This window comes from Lepidochelys olivacea, assembly GCF_965140295.1.
Source record: "Lepidochelys olivacea isolate rLepOli2 genome assembly, chromosome: 18".
Classification (NCBI taxonomy): domain Eukaryota; kingdom Metazoa; phylum Chordata; order Testudines; family Cheloniidae; genus Lepidochelys; species Lepidochelys olivacea.
This window is the reverse complement of record NC_140428.1, coordinates 13,583,203-13,602,280: the sequence shown is the minus strand read 5'-3', so window position 1 is coordinate 13,602,280 and position 19,078 is coordinate 13,583,203. Positions and strand designations below refer to the sequence as shown.

Sequence of the window (19,078 nt, the reverse complement as noted above, 5' to 3'; positions counted from 1 at the left end):
TGCAATTGACAGGAGTCTTTTTCATGGCATCATCATCTGTGTCCAACAGAGCAATGTCACCTGCAAAGTCAAGAACTTGAAGTGTTCCTCTATTCCATATAACTCCTGTATCTTCCTTTGATGTTGCTCTTCACATCAGGTAATCGATCATAATGCAGAAAAGAAAGGATGATAGGATTCAGCCCTGCCATACTCCAGTAATGATATCAAAATGATTGGTCTCGTCACTTTCTCTCCATTTTGAACCTTCGTACTCATCTTGACCCAGTGACAGTATCTTTCTTGGAAGCCCATATTGTCATAAGATCTTCCATAGCAACTTTCTATGAATGCAGTCGAAAGCTCTGGTGAAATCTATGACGTTCAAGAGGTTCTCTGGCACGCTGGCCCTTTCTCAATCGGTTATCTCAAGGTAAAGATGTGATCTGCACACGATCTTTTCACTCAGAAGCCTGCTTGCTCATTACAATTTTTCATCTATGACCAGTTGATGCTGCGCGAGATACATGTCAATGGCATAGCCTGAGTGGAGAGAGGTGCAGTCCGAGGCCTGGATCCTCACCCACATAAATCAGCACAGTGCCACTGATTTCCATAGAGGTATGCTGATTTGCATACATTGAGGATCTGGCTGAGGTCCTGAATGCCTGAAAGGAGCTCAGCACCTAAATCCCTGGCTTAGGTATCTCAGTCACAGGTGCCAACTTCTCCTGGCGCTGATGGGTGCTTGCTTTTTAAAAAAAAAAAATCTGTGGCCTGCAGAAGACGAGGCGGTGGTCCCAAGAATGAAGCAATAGGGGACCAGGGGGAAGGATCCATCACCATATTATGTAAGCACAGATCCCTTCACGGCAGGTTGTTTCCAGCCCTTGTCTCGAAGTCATTGCATCGTGAGTGACAGACACTTGAGTAGATGTCACAGTCCCCCTGGAAATGTTTCCAGAGCTATCTATTAAAACAAATGCTAGAGCAGAGGAATAATGCAAACAGGTAGGGGGGTGTCTCTGTCCTTGTGCCCCCCTCCATCTCACATGAAGCTTTGCTCACACACAAGTCACCATCACAATGTACATGTCACGACAGAACAAGTAGAATGCAACCAAGTCAGCAAGGCAAATGCATTTCCTTATCGCCCTCATCAGAGCTGCCTTCTCTCCATTGCGAGAAGGCCTCCACATGGCGCTATCAAGCCACTCGTTCTTGGATTTAAAAAGCATCCTATCCTTCCGAGGCAACTTCCTCTTGCGGTCTCCACGCAACGCATGTGTAGTTCTCCAACTTGTTCAGAGGGCGCATCCTTTCATTAGCTAGAGATTCCCTTTCCCCCGCACATGCCATTTCCCAACACTGCAGAGCAGTTTAGGACCGGAAGGGATGGTAAAGATAGATTACTGTGGTGTCTGATGATTGTAGCAAGTGCTGGGAAGGGGTGGAGGAGAGAGTTTCTCTGCTCACCTAGGCTGCAATGGGTTTTTGGAGATGCTCTTCCTAAAAGTGGCCTTCAATTTGTTTGGCACAAACTGGGGTCGCATGTGTGCAGACACCATTCTTATCAGTGAGGAGTGAATGCACTGAAACCACAGGCCTCCAACCCTGGGAGCTAAAAGAATTATTCTTTTCTTTGAGTAACAGGCCTATAGTCACTGGGGTTGGCCACTAGCGGGAGACGTGAGAGCCCACACACTAAGCCAGAGTGTTATATTTTCAGGGAACATGGACCTGGGGCCCAGACGGGCAAGGAGCCATCCTGCTGGTGAACTGCGACAAGGACAACCCTTTTATCTCTGGACTGGATTGCGACGATGAAAAAGTATTCAGCAAAGAAGGTATAAGCAGACCCCTGTCCTTTATAACTCACAGTTGGGTTAAAACTCTTTGGGAAGTGTTGGTTTGTTTTAAAATTTCCTTTTCTATGTTGCTAATAACAACGCAGGTTATCAAAGCAGGGAGAATTTTTAAAAGTGAATTTACCTTTCACTTTTCCGGTTTGCTGTCGCATTTGCACAGATGTTGAAAAAAGTCCATTTCACGTTCTCGTCGCTTTCACGGTTAAGGTTCTCATGTGCTACCACCGCGCTTCGGTGTTTAAGCTGCAAAACCTGCAAAGGAATGGGTTACTCATTAAGCCCCCCCACTGTTTCTGATATGGTATCATTTATCTTTTTTAAAAAGTTTCTTTTCACTAAACTTGCATTTGGGGCCACATTTGACCCTTCAGTGTCCTTTTAAAGTGAGGTTCTCTCCTGGAAAGCAACTACATAAGCATTGACTCTGGACTCAGCAGATCTGCATCCCATGTGTTTGAGGCAGGTCAGAGGCAGATCAGTTTAGGGATGAGTTAAGTTTTACTTTGCTTAGTGTAGTGGGTTGGTCACCACGCTCCGATTCGGAAGGGGTTAAAAGCAGCCAGGGGAGGCTGGCTGGGTAAACAGCCACCGATGTGGCCACACCCAATTAGGGTCCAGCTGACCCTGATGAAAGGGCAGGCGGAGGGAGTGAGAGAAGACTTGCTCCAGCTGAGGAGCAGAGGGGACCAGGCTGCCTGGAAAAGCAAGCAGGGTACCTGAGGCAGAACAGGGCTGGGGAAAGGCAGGCTGAGCTGGGGAGCTCTGGCCTGGTGCGTCCCCAGGCTGAGGCCTTACTAAAGGCCAGGGGAAGTAGTAGGGCTGCAGGGAGGCAGCTGGGGCTGGAAAGGCAGCAGGTCCAAACCCCCGTGCCAATGATGAGTGGCCACTTCAGACTACAGTTTGCCCCTGAGGGAAGGGGCTAGATGAGGACTGGCAGGGGGTCACTGAGGCAAGGTGGGCTTAGGGGATTGGGGTTCCCCGGGGAGGGGAGATCCGGACTGTGGGAGCACTGCTGTGGGGCAGCACCCCAAGGTAGGAGGCACTGGGGTGTGGGAGGGATGCAGAGCCTGAAGTGGTGGAGATCAGGAGGAAGCAGGCACCACCGGTAGGAAGACACCGGCTAGCAGGAGGCGCTCCGAGGCTGGAACTGAGCTAATTCCCAGATGACCAGCAGGAGGCGCCGTGGTGGTGAGTGCCTGCCGTGCTACACTTAGCAACCCATCTGTGAGTGAGCTGGCTTCTCTTCTGGCTCCTGCATCACAAACAGAATCCTTAACTAAGTTCCAATGGCAGGACCAAATTCCCTTCTCGGTTTGTTACATCCGTGTGAGCCAGTTGCCTCGGTGAGGTTACATGGGGTAAAAGGACAGATCCTGAAGACAGTGGAAGTTACGCTGATACCACTGTGGGCAGAATTTGGCCTGCAGAGTCTTTATGACAGGTGCCAATGTGAGAAAAGGGAAGAACCTGGCCAGACTTTCAGAGCCCAGGGGGAGTCTGAGTACAAAGTGCTTGTTCCCCAGTTCTAAACCTCTGCCGGAGTGGAAATTGTTTCTCCAACATATGTGAAGATTCACAGGCCAGTAACAACGGGGAGGGGCAGCATCTCCCTGCACAGCAACCAGAGAACTTGTGAAGAGCAGATGCAACATGCTGGTTCCACTTCCTCCAGTAATAACTGGATGGTGTAATCAAGGGGAAGTCCCCAGGTTGCCTATCAGCCGCTGTAGCGCACATGTTGACCTACCACTCACTTGTGCCTCGTTACACTGGACAGATGTTACTGTTTTTATTTAACTGTACAGCAGGCTTCTCTGTGAGCGAGCTACTGGCAATCTCTCTCTTATTACTGGCAGCTGTTTGCATCAGAAATGCTGAATTATGACACTAAGGCAATGGAGCTGTTGCCCAGGCTAAAGAGATTGGTCTGCCCCTGTGTGGTTCTCATCCTTCATTCTGGGGCTTGGCAGCAGGATGGTCGCCTGTGTGACCATGCGTCTCTAAACTAGGGATGGGATGCACACAGCAGCGTGATCACCGTCTTCCTCTCCAGAGTCCTCTGCGCAGAAGCAATCGGTTTGTGAATTCTCTGAAACTTTGGGTGTCTGCAACTGCCCTTTGCCATTGGTCTTTTCATGGATCACCTAGGGAAGGTGCTCTGGTTTTCCCAGTCTGACCCAGGCACCCACCTCCATATGTTTCTTGTTCATTAATTTGCCACACACAGTTGTTAGCTGATAACTTTAATAACCACGGAAGCGGTGACAATGCTGTATCCGATGTCCTGCCTTCATTTGCCTTTGTTGTTGTTTTTTAGATTTGCGGGACATGTCTCGGATGATCTTGAGAACCGAAGGCCCCCAAAGGCTGCCTGCTGGGTATGAAATGGTTCTCTACATTCCTATGTCTGACTCTGACAAAGTAGGAGTCTTTTATGTGGAGAGTAAGTGGTTCCTCTTTTCTTTCTCTTCCCCTCCCCCCTGTTTCATGATGCTTTTTATCCCTCTCTGGTGCTGCAAACTCTTCTTTTCCTTTTCTCTTGTTTCCTGTATGTGCTTTGTTGAAGGTTTCCATGCACATCCCTCCCACTAAAACAATTGACCCTTTGGGAATCACTCACCCGGCGGGCAGTAGTTCACTGTTCCAGCACTTCTCTGTTGGCTCCAGCATTTCCCCCAGAATTTAAAGTTTACTGTCATGTAAAAGAATACCTGATCTTGCTCGGGCTGGTATCAATTAGGAGTCCTTGGAGTCCTTGGACAGACTAGGCTGCGGCCCTAGGCTTCTAGCTTTATAGTTGCAAAGATAGCTTTCCCAATATGGACCCTGAAGCGATGCTGTCTGTCCGATACTAGAGATGTGCCTGTCTCAAAGAGATGTGACAGAAACAACCGTTCTGGGAAGTGCGAACTGCCTCCTCCCTCCCAATGGGGTGTTGACTCTGAAGCGTTATGATGACCCAAGCAGTGCTGACGTTTACGAGTTTCCCCGCTCGTTAATGTAGCAAAGCTATCTGACTTCTCTCCGTTTGTGGGTGGAGTTTGGGAACAGACCCTTCCTCTCTCGGTCTCCATCTGACATATTGGGAGCAAAACTAGCACAAGATGTTTTGTTTCCTGGGATCTCATGTCTGCTTTCCCTGAGGGTGGAGTTCACCCTCAATGAAAGTGAGGGCCTAGGGATAATACTGCTGAGAACAGACATGGTGAAGGTCTGTGTAGGATTCCCCCCCACCCCACTGCTCGTACCCTGTAATCTCAAACCATAGCACGGCTGTGCCGGAATCCTCACCACGCCAAGTTGATCTTGTTATTTCACACTTGTGAATGGTGCTTTACACGTCTGCATGGTGCTTTACACAGCAAGGAGACGCACTGACCGTGTCCCAGCCTCAGGTGATCACAAGACAAACCATTGGGGGTAGTAACAGGCAATGGGGATAGACGGACGGAGGAATGGACTCAGAATCAGGTTATGGGGTCCTTGAGGTGACCAGGTTTGTATTAGGTTTATTCTTGGATGGTTTTGTTTGTCTTCTAAGGGAAGCGTGTGTGCGCTGTTGATTCCCGCTGAATACCCAGCATGCTTTGCTATAGCCCAGGGTGGCCAAACTGCAGCTCACAAGCCACATGCGGCTCTTTTACAGGTAAAGTGCAGCTCGCGGAGCCCCCCACTCCTCCAACTACCAGTGTCGGTGGGGAGCTCGGGGCTTCTGCCGTACGGTGGTGGGGCTAGGATCTTCTGCCCAATGGGGAGAGGGGTCTTGGCACTTCTGCCCCACAGGAGTTACCTGCTGAGGCTCGGGGCAGAATCCCTTGCCCTACCATCCTGCTGCAGGGTGGGAACCCAGGCAGGCACACCCCACAGGTCTGAAGCCCCAGTAGGCACTCCCAGCACTTGAACTTCTGAAGATTATCATATGCAGCTCAGAAAGTTTGGCCACCCCTGCTATAGCCTTTGGGTGTTGCTGGGCAGTCTCCCACCTACTTGAACAACCAGGCCCTGTGCCGCTTAGCTTAGGAGAATTGAGTGGATCTTAGCACAAGGCACCACCCACACAGCTTTACCTGTGCTAGTACCTTATCATTCGATGAGCAATCCTGTGGTGACATGAATGTATCTCCCATAGTCACACAGACGGGGCAATGCCCACCGGGCGTGCTATGCTTAAAGCTGCCAACGACCTTCACTTCCTATTGGAGCTGTGAAATGGTAAGGCCTTTCCCCCCAGGGATGTGTTCTGCCTTAGCTCAGTGCAATGCAAAGCCAGCATCCACCAGGCCAACTACCTGCCCCCCATTGAGAGCTGCCAGGGAACGAATGAATGAGTGATGAGTTGATCCCACTCCCTTGCCAAAATTCCACTCTGATTCCCCTGCGAGCTCCCATTGATGTGAGCACTGTGTTCTCTCTCTGGACATTAATTAAATACCTCATGTTACAGAGAGCAGGGCCGTTAGCATCTCTGGCAAGTGCCTTTGGCCTAATGTTTCTCCCAGAGCTGGCCGTTCATACCAGGGCAGTGCAGTCAGTTGCAGATGCCAGAGCATATTTGACTTGGGCTTTGGGCTGATTTAAAAAAAAAAAAAAATCAGTGCCTGCCTATGGTTGGGTTCCAATTAACAGCCAAAGAGAGACTTAGCTACCAGATCTTTACCTGCCACAAGCTGTATCACCCAGATGAAATTTTATTAGATTGGGAGAAATAATCAAAGCAAAGAGGCTTTTAGAAAATCATTGCCGGGAAAAAGTCTTGCCAGGATAATCCCTAGCTTTTAGGCAGCACGTTTTCATGCGCAGATTTTAAAGTGCTTTACAAAGAAGGTCAGGATGAATATCGCTCTTTTACAGATGGAGAAACTGAGGCACAGAGAGGGGACACAACATACAAGTCTGTGAAAAAGCCAGGATGAGAGCTCAGGTCTCCCGAGTGCTAGGCTAGGGCTCTAGCCACAAGGCCAGGCTGCTTCCTTCTCACAGCTTTCGTTCATTGGGACCTTGCTAGGAAGCCAGTGCCCGTCCGTTAAGCCAGGACACATGCATTGTGTTTGAAATGCTCGTCCTGCCTGACCTCAAATTCTCTGATGCTTCTGAGTCATTCAGACAGGGAGTGAAGCTGGTACAGGTGTTTCGCAGGGTGTTGAGTTTCTTCCATGTGCATTGGAATCCTTTCAAAACAATGTAATAATATAATACATGAAAGGAAAGCTACAGTGTTTTCAAGGCTGGCTCGTTGCTCTTAAACTCGCATTTTTTAAGCACCCTTTTTGGGACATGGGATTTACCCAATCTTTATTATCATTTTTATTTGCTTTAAGGTAAGGCCACTGTGCTGGGGTACACATGTAATGAGTTAGCCGCTTGCCCAAAAGAGAGGATTATTATTCCTGTTTTAATGATGGCAAACCGAGAGGTGAAGTGATTCTTCCCAGGACACACAGTGAAGCTGTGGCAGAACTGGGATTTGATCCCAGAGCACCTGAGTAGAGCTGGGCAAATCACTGATTTTTTTCTGATTCGGTGGCCGAACCCAACCCCTCTCCCCCAAAATTGTTTTGGGTTGAACGAAACATTTTGTTTCAGCCGAGGGCGTTTGTACTCCTTTTCTGTGTTTGTTCATTAAATCTAGCTGCATTTCTAAATGCAATGTTGTGTTGAAATGTATCGTTTTGAAAACAAAATGTTTCAAGGTGGCCTGAAGGTGCATTTTTTGGTGAATAATGTATTCCCCGAAAAAAATTCACCCAACTCTAGGGGCAGTGCCTTAACCACAGGGCCATTTTTCCACTCTCTACAGCTCAGTCCAAGATTCCTTAACTGGCTCACCATGGTTTGGTTCAGTGTCCGGATGCTGGGTGGGGCTGATGGCCTGTGATAGACAGAACAGACCAGCTGATCTGGCAGTCCCTTCTGGCCTCAAACTCAGTGACGCTATAAGAGTATTCTCCTAAATACCTGAAAGGACAAAATGCACGCCCTGGTGGCAGTGAATTAAGGAGTAGCCACAGCGGCTTCTCTTGGGCAAGAGGAGGCTCTAAAGCTGAATTTTGTGGTGTCATCTGGGACCAAGCCTGAAACCTCGCTGGGATGCGGCTTTGATCCTGCCTTCAAGAGGCCACAGAGCACAATCAAAACCCTAGAACACAAAGTGCCTCTAAAACCTGGCAGCCGCAATGCTGAAAGAACAGCTAAAACAGAGACGCGGGTTTAAACAAAAATCGTTCTCTGAAGCTTATAGGAAAACCTCTGTATGGGCTGCAGCTTGTCAGCACATGATCACGCCACAGCTCTCCAGTGTGCAGAGAGTCCTGCCTTTCTGGGACTGAAATCTAAGAACCTGGCTTGGCAAGATTGAGTGGAGCCATTCCCTTAGCTCAAATGACAGTGCACTGGTCTGGAGTGCTGGATACTTGGGCTCATAACCCCTCCACTTAATTGACTTATTAACTGGCTATTTAAAAGACTAGCGACAGTCTCCGCTTGTATCTGTGGAGCACAGTGATTTACTCCTGTGGGAATTCTGCTCCATAAAATTAAAAATTCTGCGCACAGTATTTTAAAATTCTGCATATTTTATTTGTCAAAATAACACAGTATAATCACGCCAGTTTCAATTATTTCAAAATACCTGTCAGCCAGTATGTCTGTAACAATACAGACAAAAAGAAAGATTCAGGAAATGTTTTTTTGACAAATAGATTTCTTACTAGGCATATTAATACAGAACTTTGAATTCATTTAAACTACAATACAGAAACGTATTTCCTGCACCCCTCAGAAGCAGTGCAAAGGCTTGGGGGAGTCAGGGTAATGGAGGAGCTGAGGGAGAAGGAAGTAATTGCTGGAAAGAAGCCTGAGAGTGAACCTAGAGGGTTGTTGGGTGTGGGTGGGAGAAGTATGGAACAGGGTGTTTTTTTTTGGCGGGGGCGGGGGAATTGTTAGGGAGGTGAGGAGCCTCCCCCATGCAGACCCTGGCAGACCCCTAGCCTCTCCCATTCAGTATGGCACATCTACCCCTGTCCTCACGTGGTCCTGCATCCCCACCTCCCTGTCCCCATGTGGCTCTGCAGCCCCCCTTCCATTCAGTCCCTGGCTCAATGCTGTCACCTCAATAGCTCGAGCCCACGCCCCAGTGTGTCTCCCCACTAGCCCTTCTGAACCCCATTGCATGATCCCCCAGCAGCCCTGTGTGCCCCACTCTATCTGTCCCGTGCCTCCTCACCTGGCCCCACTGTGAGGACTGCAGCCTCTCTGCTGGCTGGCTGCCCTCGCCTCTGGCACCACAGCGGCCTCTGCTGGACGAAAAGTGTAACTGCAGCATCTCTCCAGTAGAATCTATATTCTGCAGAGAAAAAAAAATCTGTGGGGACATGAATTCTTTGTGTCTGCAGTGGTGCAGAATTCCTTCAGGAGTAACAACTGGTCTCAAATTATGGCCTGGAGCCACCAGTGATCCCCAGAGTTTTGTCATGTGGGCCATAGAACTAAAGATGCAAGCATGGACCCCTTAAGGGTGAGAGGGGAAGGGAGCCCCACAAAATTACATAGCTAGAGAGAATGTGCTACAGGAAAGTCCCATTTTTCTAAACATTCCTTCTCCCCAACACCCTTTTTTCTTCTAGATCCCTTCTTTGGTCAGCGTTACATCCATGTTCTGGGTAGGAGAAAGCTGTATCATATGGTGAAATACACAGGTGGATCTGCAGAGCTGGAGTTCTTCGTGGAGGGTCTCCACTTCCCAGATGACACCTTCTCTGGGCTGGTCTCCATCAACATCAGCCTTCTAGAGTCATTAACTGAGGTTGTTGGGCATGGTAGGGAGGGGAGGGCATGATGTCACCTGGGAACAGGATGTTTAATTGCATGGGTTTAGCAACACTACGGACATAGCAAGCTGTGAAATATCAGTCGACTGGCATGATGCATCCTTAGGTAACTCAGCTGACATCTGGGAGATTAATTTATTTCAGTAACTATTGGAAGCCCAAGAATAGGTCAAATGTGCTAAACCCAAGGATGTTTGTGAATTACATTTCCTTCCAGATGTGCTTTTGTGCCACTCTTGTCTTACAATAATCATTGCATGGGGACTGGATGTCTCAAGGAATCAGTAAGGCGATATGGAGTCTTTAGCATGTAGGTTGCTCCTTCAAATCTAGTCCAGGTCGGTAAGGCCTGAAAGGTGTTACGCAGACTTTTCAGTCTCATATGAAGTGAGTTTGGTGGGTCTCAGTTCAGTTTTTCATGAATAGACTCCATATCACATATGTCACCATAGTTGGCACCGGTTGGCTCCCTCACTGGCAGACTCACCAGAGAGGCCAAGGCGTGAATGAGCCATAGACATGAAGTCGCTGGTATCCCAGCCTTGAAGTGATCATTCCAACTGAGCGTTAAAGCACATGGGGTGGACAGCTTGTGTTTATCACTTTAGACCACGGCCTTGCACCGTGTATCATCATTTATCCCCCAGATAAAGCAGATGCAAAATGCTACCAAATCAGGGTTTGATTCTGACCACTGCCCCCCCGGGTAAATCAGGAGCACTTCCACTGGAGTCTTGCCAGTGCAAAACTGGCGTGAGTGAGTTCAGAATCAGCCCCCAAGAATTCTCTGCATCCTCACACCAGCGGCAGAGTTCTGCAGACACTTTGCACGAGGGTAAGTGACGACACAAGGTGGGCACGAATCAGGTTTTCAGTCTCCATGGCTGCTGTGTCCTTCAGCACTAAATTCTCACCTGGGCAAAGCAAAAAATGTCTCCGCAAAGCAAAGGGCTAAATGTGTAAATGTAACATAATGAAATCTGTGGTGGGAAGCGGAGCCTGCACCAGTTCTTAATGCTCTGCTGTGTGAGTGTTTCTGTTTTAGAGGGAATGATGATCCATGCCAAGCCCACAAGGGATTTAATGTTCCATGTCTCAGTGGGGTTGCAACAGGCGTGGAGGGAGATATATAACCTCTCTCTCCTGGGGCTGCACCCTAGTAGTAAACTCCTCCCACCTCTCCCTTTGAGAATTACAGGCATTCAGGTTAATTTGGGGTCTTCCCCAACGGGGTCCAGCTAGAAGCTGGTGCAAGCCATCGTCTTCCCCATTAGAGCTGTTATGTAACAGAAGAAGGAGCTGGTGATGTTAAAGCTCAACACGTCACTTAGCACATCTAACGTGCCAGCGTTAAATTGGCCCGGGCCTGAGATATTTATTTCAAAGTCCTTTTCGTGTTTTAAGTTGTCAGTGTCTTTTTGGAGCATGCTGCACCTGGTTTCTGGTGGATTAGAGTGAGCTGAATTTTATGGAGACACAGACCACCGACCTACCGCTGAGAGGCTCAGCCTTTCTCTGAGACCAGAGTGTGCCGCTGCATGTAATATGACATGCATAGGGGGTTGGCTCTGTGATCTCCCTGCTAGGACCTGTCTGGGATGATTTAGTTGGGGTTGGTTGTGCTTTGAGCAGGGGAGTGGACTAGATGGTCTCCTGAGGTCCCTTCCAACCCTAATCTTCTATGATTCTATGACCTCACTGCTCACAGAATTGGGTTTACAGAACACAGCAATCATGGGTGTCTTTCTGTCAGGAAGTTAGTAGAGAAGCGTGAGGTTAATTCCACTAGGGATGTAAAATGTTAACTGGTTAACCTGTTAACAGGTAAGCATTAGTTTTACCGGTTAACCTGCCTTAACTGTTAACCCCTGGGCTGGCCAGCCCGCCAACCCCAGCAGCCCTGCGTCAGCTGGAGCAGCCCCAGCCTTGCCAGCCCCAGCTGCACCAGCTGGAGCAGCACCAGCCGGCTGGATCGGCCCTGGCCCGAGCTGCGCCAGCCGGCTCTTTAATCGGTTAACCATTTAAACAAAATATTTGTAGTCATTTAAACAGTTAACTTTTTAAACGATATTTACATCCCTAAATTCCATTGTTTTAAACCATATCTACATCCTAAATTCCACTGCCTACATTCCAATTTGGGCAAATCTGAGGTGCTGCAAGCCAGCTGGACCTGGGAAATATATCCCGAGAAATGTGCGCTTCCCTGGAATCTCAGTACCCAGACAATATCCGTGCAGAGCGTACTGTAGCTCCATAACACAATTAAGCAGCCACCTATGGAGTAAGGAATTCCTACAATGCAACATAAGATCCCAAATTAAAAGGGTACCCATGACATCCCTGCATCTCTTCGCCTCACAGCACATCTCGTGTCCTCATCTCAGTCATTCAGCTCTCCACTGCTTTTGCTTTATGGCTACACTGACCCTTCCAACTTCCAGGTTATGTTAGGACAATTTCCACAGTTACTCCATGGTTCCTGGAGATAGAGTCCAAAGGAGCAATGGAGAACGGTCTGAGATAGTCCAAAGGCCAGATCTGCACCTCGTGTAAATCAGTGTAGCCCTGTGGAAGCCAATAGAGCTGTGCCAATTTACACCAGCTGCGGATCTGGCCCATTGACTCCTCAGGGTTGGAAGGGTGTCTCATCTCACTGTGCCGAGGTGGGGTTGAGTGAATTACTCTGAACCTATCCCTAGCAGATGTCTCTCAACTCTGGGAGTAAGAGTTCAGCGCTCAGCAAATCTTGGTTGACCTGTTCAGCTGCCGGTTTTAACTGCGGCTGAAGGGACGCCGGCCTATACATCCATTGTCTACCCTTTCTGTTCACCCACCCATACGTTGTTACTATTGAGCTTTGCAGCCCTATGAATGTGCTGATTGTGTGCAATGTTCTGCTTCCCCTCCAGGGGATTCCACGGGCTCCGATTTTCACAGACACGGTAGTTTTCCGAGTTGCTCCCTGGATAATGACTCCAAACACCTTGGCACCAGTGAACGTTTTTGTATGCAGGTAAAGAGCCAGTGAAGATGCCTCCCTGTACACGTGCCAGCTTGTTGCTGGCATCTCTTGGGACACGAATGATTGCAGGGCATGGTGCAGGCCAACAGATTTTGTTGACCTGTGCCTGTCTATATATACCTATTAGAAACCCAACCTTCTAAAGACTTGAGCTGAGAGCAGTCCCATTGATTGTTAATCGATTAAGTATTGAGAGTCAGGATGGCCAGGCTCAACCAGCTGATTAAAAGTGAAGGATGATGGGAGCTCCAGTCCACAGTTAAGGAACACTCATGATGGGAGCTCGAGTACAAAGTATTGCACAGCAATTTCTTATTCTGAGGATCTATCCACTAAGGCAAAGCTACTGGACCTCATGCTTTCCTGCTTTTTCCAACATTTCCTGCTGCAATTCCACTGAAGTTGAGTTACACCAGGGATGATCCACTCAATTGACTATATAAAGTCAAAAGGAGGTTAGAAATACTGGCATGGTTGGTCCATAAACCTACTGTCGTGTCCACCTGGTAAGGAATCTGGGTGTGGTTATGACTGGAGCTGTGCAAATATCAGAAATGTTCTGAAATGTTCCAGGGCCATTCCCAGCCCAGAACTCTTTGTGCGTGGCATTTTTGGTGACAATAACCGTGGTCCCATTCAAAAATGTGTGAGATTTCAAACGTCACATGTTTTCAGTAGGAAATGAGTTTTCACCTGAAAGCAACTTGAAATATTGAAAATCTTGATGTGTCCTCTCTCAAGAACAGGTCTATGTAGGAGTGAAATCTAGACCAGAAAAGGTATAACACGATCCAGTGGCTGAAATCTGACTCGTGATCAGCTAGTAATACTAGTAGATCAAAAAGTCATCCCCTTAATCTTCTCTTTTTTAGGCTAAACAGATAGAGCTCTTTGAATCCATCACTGCAAGGCAGGTTTTCTCATCCCATAGATTGTCCCAGTATGGCAGAGTTCCCAGCCCAAAATCTAAACCCATCCGTTGGAACCCAGCTCAGCAATATGCTGCCAACAGCAGCCTAGCCTCATAGCTGTGGCCAGATCCATACATGTCACCACTGACAGTATTTAACTCCCAGCTTCCGTGCCCATCCCAGTAAGAGTTTGGAAGGGTATATTTGCCAGGGACAATTCACTTCTGAGGCCTGGGACGAGGAATGTAATTTTCGGCCCCCTCTCCTTTCTGTGAGCTTCCCCACCCCCACCCCCGCCTCCTCTTCCAATGTCTTCCCCTTTCCCTTTGTTTTCACAGTGTGAAGGATAATTATCTTTTCCTGAAGGCGGTGAAGAGCTTAGTGAGCAAAGCCAGTTGCGACCTGAAGGTCTGCTTTGGGTATGTGAATCGTGGAGACCGCTGGATGCAGGTGAGGTGGCGTGGGAGATGGCGGACGATACAAAGACTCTTCCTTCCTTTAGTACATTAAACAATTCCAGTGTTAGAACCTGCCAGCCAAAAGCCGTTGTTAAATGAAGTTGGTTTGTGTTAGTCTCCATGGCAAGACTTGCCCAGTCTGGCTTCAGACACTGCCTCCGTTTCCCCTTCCTTAGCGCTCTCCCTCCAGACTCATTCCTTTGCAGCCCTCCTAGCTGGGGCTTCTCACCTTCTGCTCCTTGCAGGTCTCTCTCTCCCATGGGAGCTCCAGCGAGTTCTCATCTGCTCTCTTCCCAGCAGCCTCACCGTCTTCTTGGCCTCGCTCCCCTTCCTAATACCTCCCAGCAGACCTAGTTCAATCACATGACATCCTTGTCATGTGATCCCCTAAACTCGTGCCCATCACCTGGGAAGCTGGGCAAAGCCTGGCACGGATGCAGCTGATCCCCAATCCCTTAAAGGGCCAGCTGACCAGAGACTGAATCGTATAAAGTACAAAGCTTCGCTTGATGATGGTCAGTTCCTTTTGGCATTACTGTAGCTTCTTGGCGCCCCACTGGTGGACAGGGCCCCGTTATGCTAGTGGTCCTAGCATAACACAAAACTGAACACAAAGATGGTCCCTGCCCCAGGGAGCTTACTGGGATCATCTCTGCTTTGGGTGGGGCACTCTGGGGATAGGGGAGGGGGCTCTGAATCCTAACAGAGGCTTGCTGGCAGATCTGTTCAGGGTGCTGCAGGGCTGGATTGAGGGGCACTGTCCAAGTGGGGAGGAAGGCTTGCACAAACCAGCTGGCTGGAACTGGGGGTGCGCCGCTTCTACAAATCAGACACTAGTTGTCTCCACACATTGAGGCCCCCCAAATGAGCGGATGCTTGTGAAAACGTAACTCTTCCCTTCTCTGCACCCCTCTCCCCATCTGTAAAATGGGGCCGATAGTTGCCAACAGGAGCTTGGGTGAAAGGCCCTCAGGCCCACATCCTCCACAGTAACTAGCTGCCTAATTCCTATTGACATCCGTGGAAGTTCGGTGCCTAAATACCTCTGAGGATCTGGGCCTCAGTCAGTGCTGAGTATAGGGTGCCCACCCATCCCGAATTGGGTGGGACAGTCCCAAAATGCTGAGCTCTAGTCCCGGTCCTGGGTTGAATGACTCCAGGACGGCATTTGTCCCGGATTCCCTGCGGCGCCGCTCCACGCCTGCCCAAGGCTCAGGGGTAGTGCCAGCCTCTTCCTGGTGGGGTGGGGAACTGAGGTGGGCCTTAGCCCCCCCCCCCCGCTCCTCCCCCAAGGCCCTGCCCCTGGCCAGGCCAGAAGCGGGGGCCAGGCAGTAGTAAGAGCTGCCCACGGAAGCCAGGCCACTGTGGGCGGCCCTGGAGTCCCAGACCCTCCACCTGCCTTGGGTGGCATGCCCAGGCGGGGTGGGGACACAGGCTGGGGGCTGCTGTCAAGCACCCCGGCCCCCTGCCCAGGACAGGTGGAGAGTCTGGGACTTCAGGGCTCCCCACAGCAGCCCGTGCTCCCTGGGAAACTCGTTCCCGACCCAGCTCCACCTTCTGCCTGGCCAGGGGGTGGGGTCTCAGGGGAAGAGGAGGAGTGAGGGTGGGGCCATGGATGGGGGCGGGGCTCCTGCTTGCGTCCTGCTTTTGCCTTTTGAAAAGGTGGCCATCCTAGCTGAGTATGAGCGTGTTACTAGAGAGGGATAATTCTTCTCCATCTGCCTGTATGTAATAGATGGCTTTTCTCACTTGGACAGGATGAAATTGAGTTTGGCTACGTACATGCTCCTCACAAATGCTTCCCTGTGGTTCTGGACTCTCCCAGAGATGGGGGCCTGAAAGACTTTCCCATCAAAGAGATTCTGGTAAGAGCAGCCTATCTGTTTTGCAGACATGTTTGGTTTCTCTTGTATTGTCTCCTGGCAGAGGGAGAGGCTTGTGGTTATCAATGAGCATCTTCTAGGCCAGGTGACAAAAGAATAGGAGCCAAATCTTGAGGCCCCCTGTACATGCAAACTCCCTTTGAAGACTACAGGAATTTGCTTGAGTGAGGGCTGGGATCTGCCTAGCCTAGAGTCCCATGGACTTCAGGGGTCTGTGTCATGGATCCTGAAACAGGACTGGGCCCTGTGAAAGCACTTGGTTATTTCCCCCATAGTCTGGTGTTGTATTGTGCTTTATCTCTACAAAGAGGAATCTGATGCTTAACCCAATTCTGAGTTTAAGATCTGTTTAGACCTTTCTCCAAAGGCTGCTCCCAGCTCAACTTCCCAGTGTGAAAGAACATAATTCTGTAAGGGTAGTTCACATGGTGTCAACATTTCCTGCTTTCCCTGTGACCAGAAAACCTGTCTGATTGTTTCCAAGCCTCAATCTCAAATAGCTCTTTATGCTAAATCTGTATGGGTAGTTAGATTCTCGGATTTTAATTTATTTTGTTTTGATAATGACAAAACCTATTATAATATTAAATGTATACAATCTTAAATATATGTGATATTAAATATAATCTTTTAAATATAACATATCATAATCAATGTTTTATAATATAAAAGTCAAAGTGAACTGAAACAAGAAAGGCCAAATGAAACACTCCATTTCAATTTTGAATTGTTTCAATTTGGAAAATTCATTGAAATCGACACGTTCCCATGAAACATTTTGATTTTGCTGAAACCGCTTTTCCTGATGGAAAACTGTTTCCGTCTAAAATTTTTCAAACAGTTTTGCTAAGAACCAAGAGCCAAATTCTCCTCTGCACTGTGACCGTGAAGCTGTATGGATTTCACTGGACTCCCAAAAGCACAACAGAGAATGTGGCCCCAGTATTTTCTATTTCAAAGAAGTAGAGGAAATGCGTAGAAGAGAAACCGCGGAGGCTGGCAGGGAGACTCTGGAACAAATTGCTACAAGATGAGTTTTTAATACCATTTATTTGCTGTGCAGGTGACCGAGAGAGGTAACTATGCCCCTGTGTCCACTTCCAGCTTGCTGCGGCTTTTAAGTTATAGGTCACAGTTTAGTAAAGAATCAGAATTGTAGGACTGGAAAGGACCTTGAGAGGTCCTCTAATCCAATCTCCTGCACTTATGGCAGGATCAAGCCATCAAGGGAGATGTCCCATGTCCCATGAATCATCCTTTCTGCTAAATCCTTCCTGGTCCAGGACCAGCTCCTCTTCTGCTTCACAGAAACATTCTGATTTCTCCAGCTGACCTTTAAGCTAGAAGGGGAGGGAACATCCCCAGCTCTCCTGCCGAGGCATCCCAGATCGAGGGGGTCATGGGATAGCCCTAATATCTATTTAAATTGAGAGGCCACAGTCATGTTTTCTTGCCACCATTCCAGGGATTCCTTGATCCTGCTTATTTGAGGCCAAGGGCTTTTTTGTGCCCCTGCAAATGTGCGGCATCCCTTTCATAAGGAGAGGAAAGGACAACCTACTAGGAGTCACTTACCCACTGGACCTGGAGCAGGACGGAGGATGCAGCCAGCTGCCACGAGGTTGTTTTCAGAGCTTATCGCTGTTGAATGTAAAGGGCCAGCTCTCCAGAAGTTAGGCTGGGAAAGGTTCCCATCAAAGCAGGGACTCTAACCTGGGGAGCTAGAGTAGAGAACAGGCAGCTGTGTGTGCAGAGAAGGGCTTGAATGCAAGGCATCTGGTTGAGAGCCATCCCCAGGCTTTACATGCTGGAGGCCGGTGTCTTTTTTTTTTTATTATTCATATAGGTATTCTGGTTCTGTTATAAAAATGGTATCCCCCTGCCTCTCAGTGTCCTTCTGTGGAGCTCTGACCCCTGTGACCCACCTCCCACAGCCAGATCCATCCAGAGATTGCCACAGACAGCTCCAGCTGAGGGCAGGCAAAATCCTTGTCGGTATCTAGCAATGCTATGGCATAGGGAGGGGTCAAGCAGGGAGCTTTCCACAGCCATTACTTCTTGCTCAGTGGTTGGATACCTATTTGTTCTACAGAAGGTGCCCAGATCTGAGTTCATGGGGGGCGGTTTGGATCCCAAGCCAATGGCGGCAGGCCCATCTCTCGGCGCAGCTGGTAACTGGAGAAGAGAGCAAGGTGCCACAGAACTAACACAAGCGGCTCCCTTTGCTATGTGTCCACTCTGAGAAGGTTAATCGCTTTCAAATGCGTTGAAATATATAATTTACCATGCCTCAAATGAGTACAAGCAGTCCTGGAGTCATCATGCAGGATGGGACTAGCACATTGACCGTCTTCTTTACAAATAAGCGAGGCAACTACTTATCTCTGCCCCCCTTGATAAATTCTTTCCTTAGTATTTAGAGAAGCAATTTCAGCCTTGGGAGTGCTAACATATTATATTCCAATCTTGTGCTTTGAAGCCTCACCTAATCCCCCTTTTATCTCACCAATCTCATTTTCCAGCTGGCACAATTTAGCCCCACACACTTTTTCCCCCCGCAGCATGAAAAAGAGATGCGAGGGAATTAGCCTCTTGGAGTGAAACTGAGCTTTGCTGGAGCTGATAGGGCTTGAATGCTCCCAGGGCAGCGGGGATGAAATGGCCGTGGGGAGGAGAACGAGGGTGTATCGGAGATTGGAGCCTTGCGGGCAGCCTCCCTCCCCATTGTGCATTAAAACAAAGATGGTTAGCATGTCTTACAGACCCAGTCCCTTCCCGCAATAACTAGGCAAGGCCTTGAGCAATTTCATCAGGGTGAGAGAGGATGGCGTTCCCTTCCCCTCTGCCCAAAGCCACAGAGCAGGAGTTGAGCCACCCCATGGTCACTACTCCAATCTAGGACCTGGGGGAAGATCCCCCCACCCCCAGCACTAGTGTGCCTCCCTTTGGCAGGGACGGAAGAACTGAATGAGCTACCTGGTGGTGGATCATCTGCCCTGGCCATCTCCAAACAAACAGTGTACAGGCAGCCGCAAACCCTGTCCCATCCCACCACCCCCACAAAGCAGATCTGTGCTGGTTCTGCTGCAGGTGGGGCCCTCTGAACCCGCTGTATTAGCTCCTGATTC

General features: G+C 49.0%; 1 protein-coding gene across 1 annotated transcript in view; it reads left to right on the top strand.

The window, feature by feature from the left end:
- Positions 1-19,078, top strand: part of LOC311532793 (protein-arginine deiminase type-2-like) — a 75,003-nt gene that overhangs the window by 37,542 nt on the left and 18,383 nt on the right. Inside the window, exons 5-10 of the mRNA XM_084651619.1 lie at positions 1,709-1,826; positions 4,165-4,290; positions 9,470-9,648; positions 12,586-12,689; positions 13,948-14,059; positions 15,825-15,932. Of these exons, the coding sequence (XP_084507745.1) occupies positions 1,709-1,826; positions 4,165-4,290; positions 9,470-9,648; positions 12,586-12,689; positions 13,948-14,059; positions 15,825-15,932 (747 nt within the window). The remainder of the gene's footprint in view (positions 1-1,708; positions 1,827-4,164; positions 4,291-9,469; positions 9,649-12,585; positions 12,690-13,947; positions 14,060-15,824; positions 15,933-19,078) is intronic.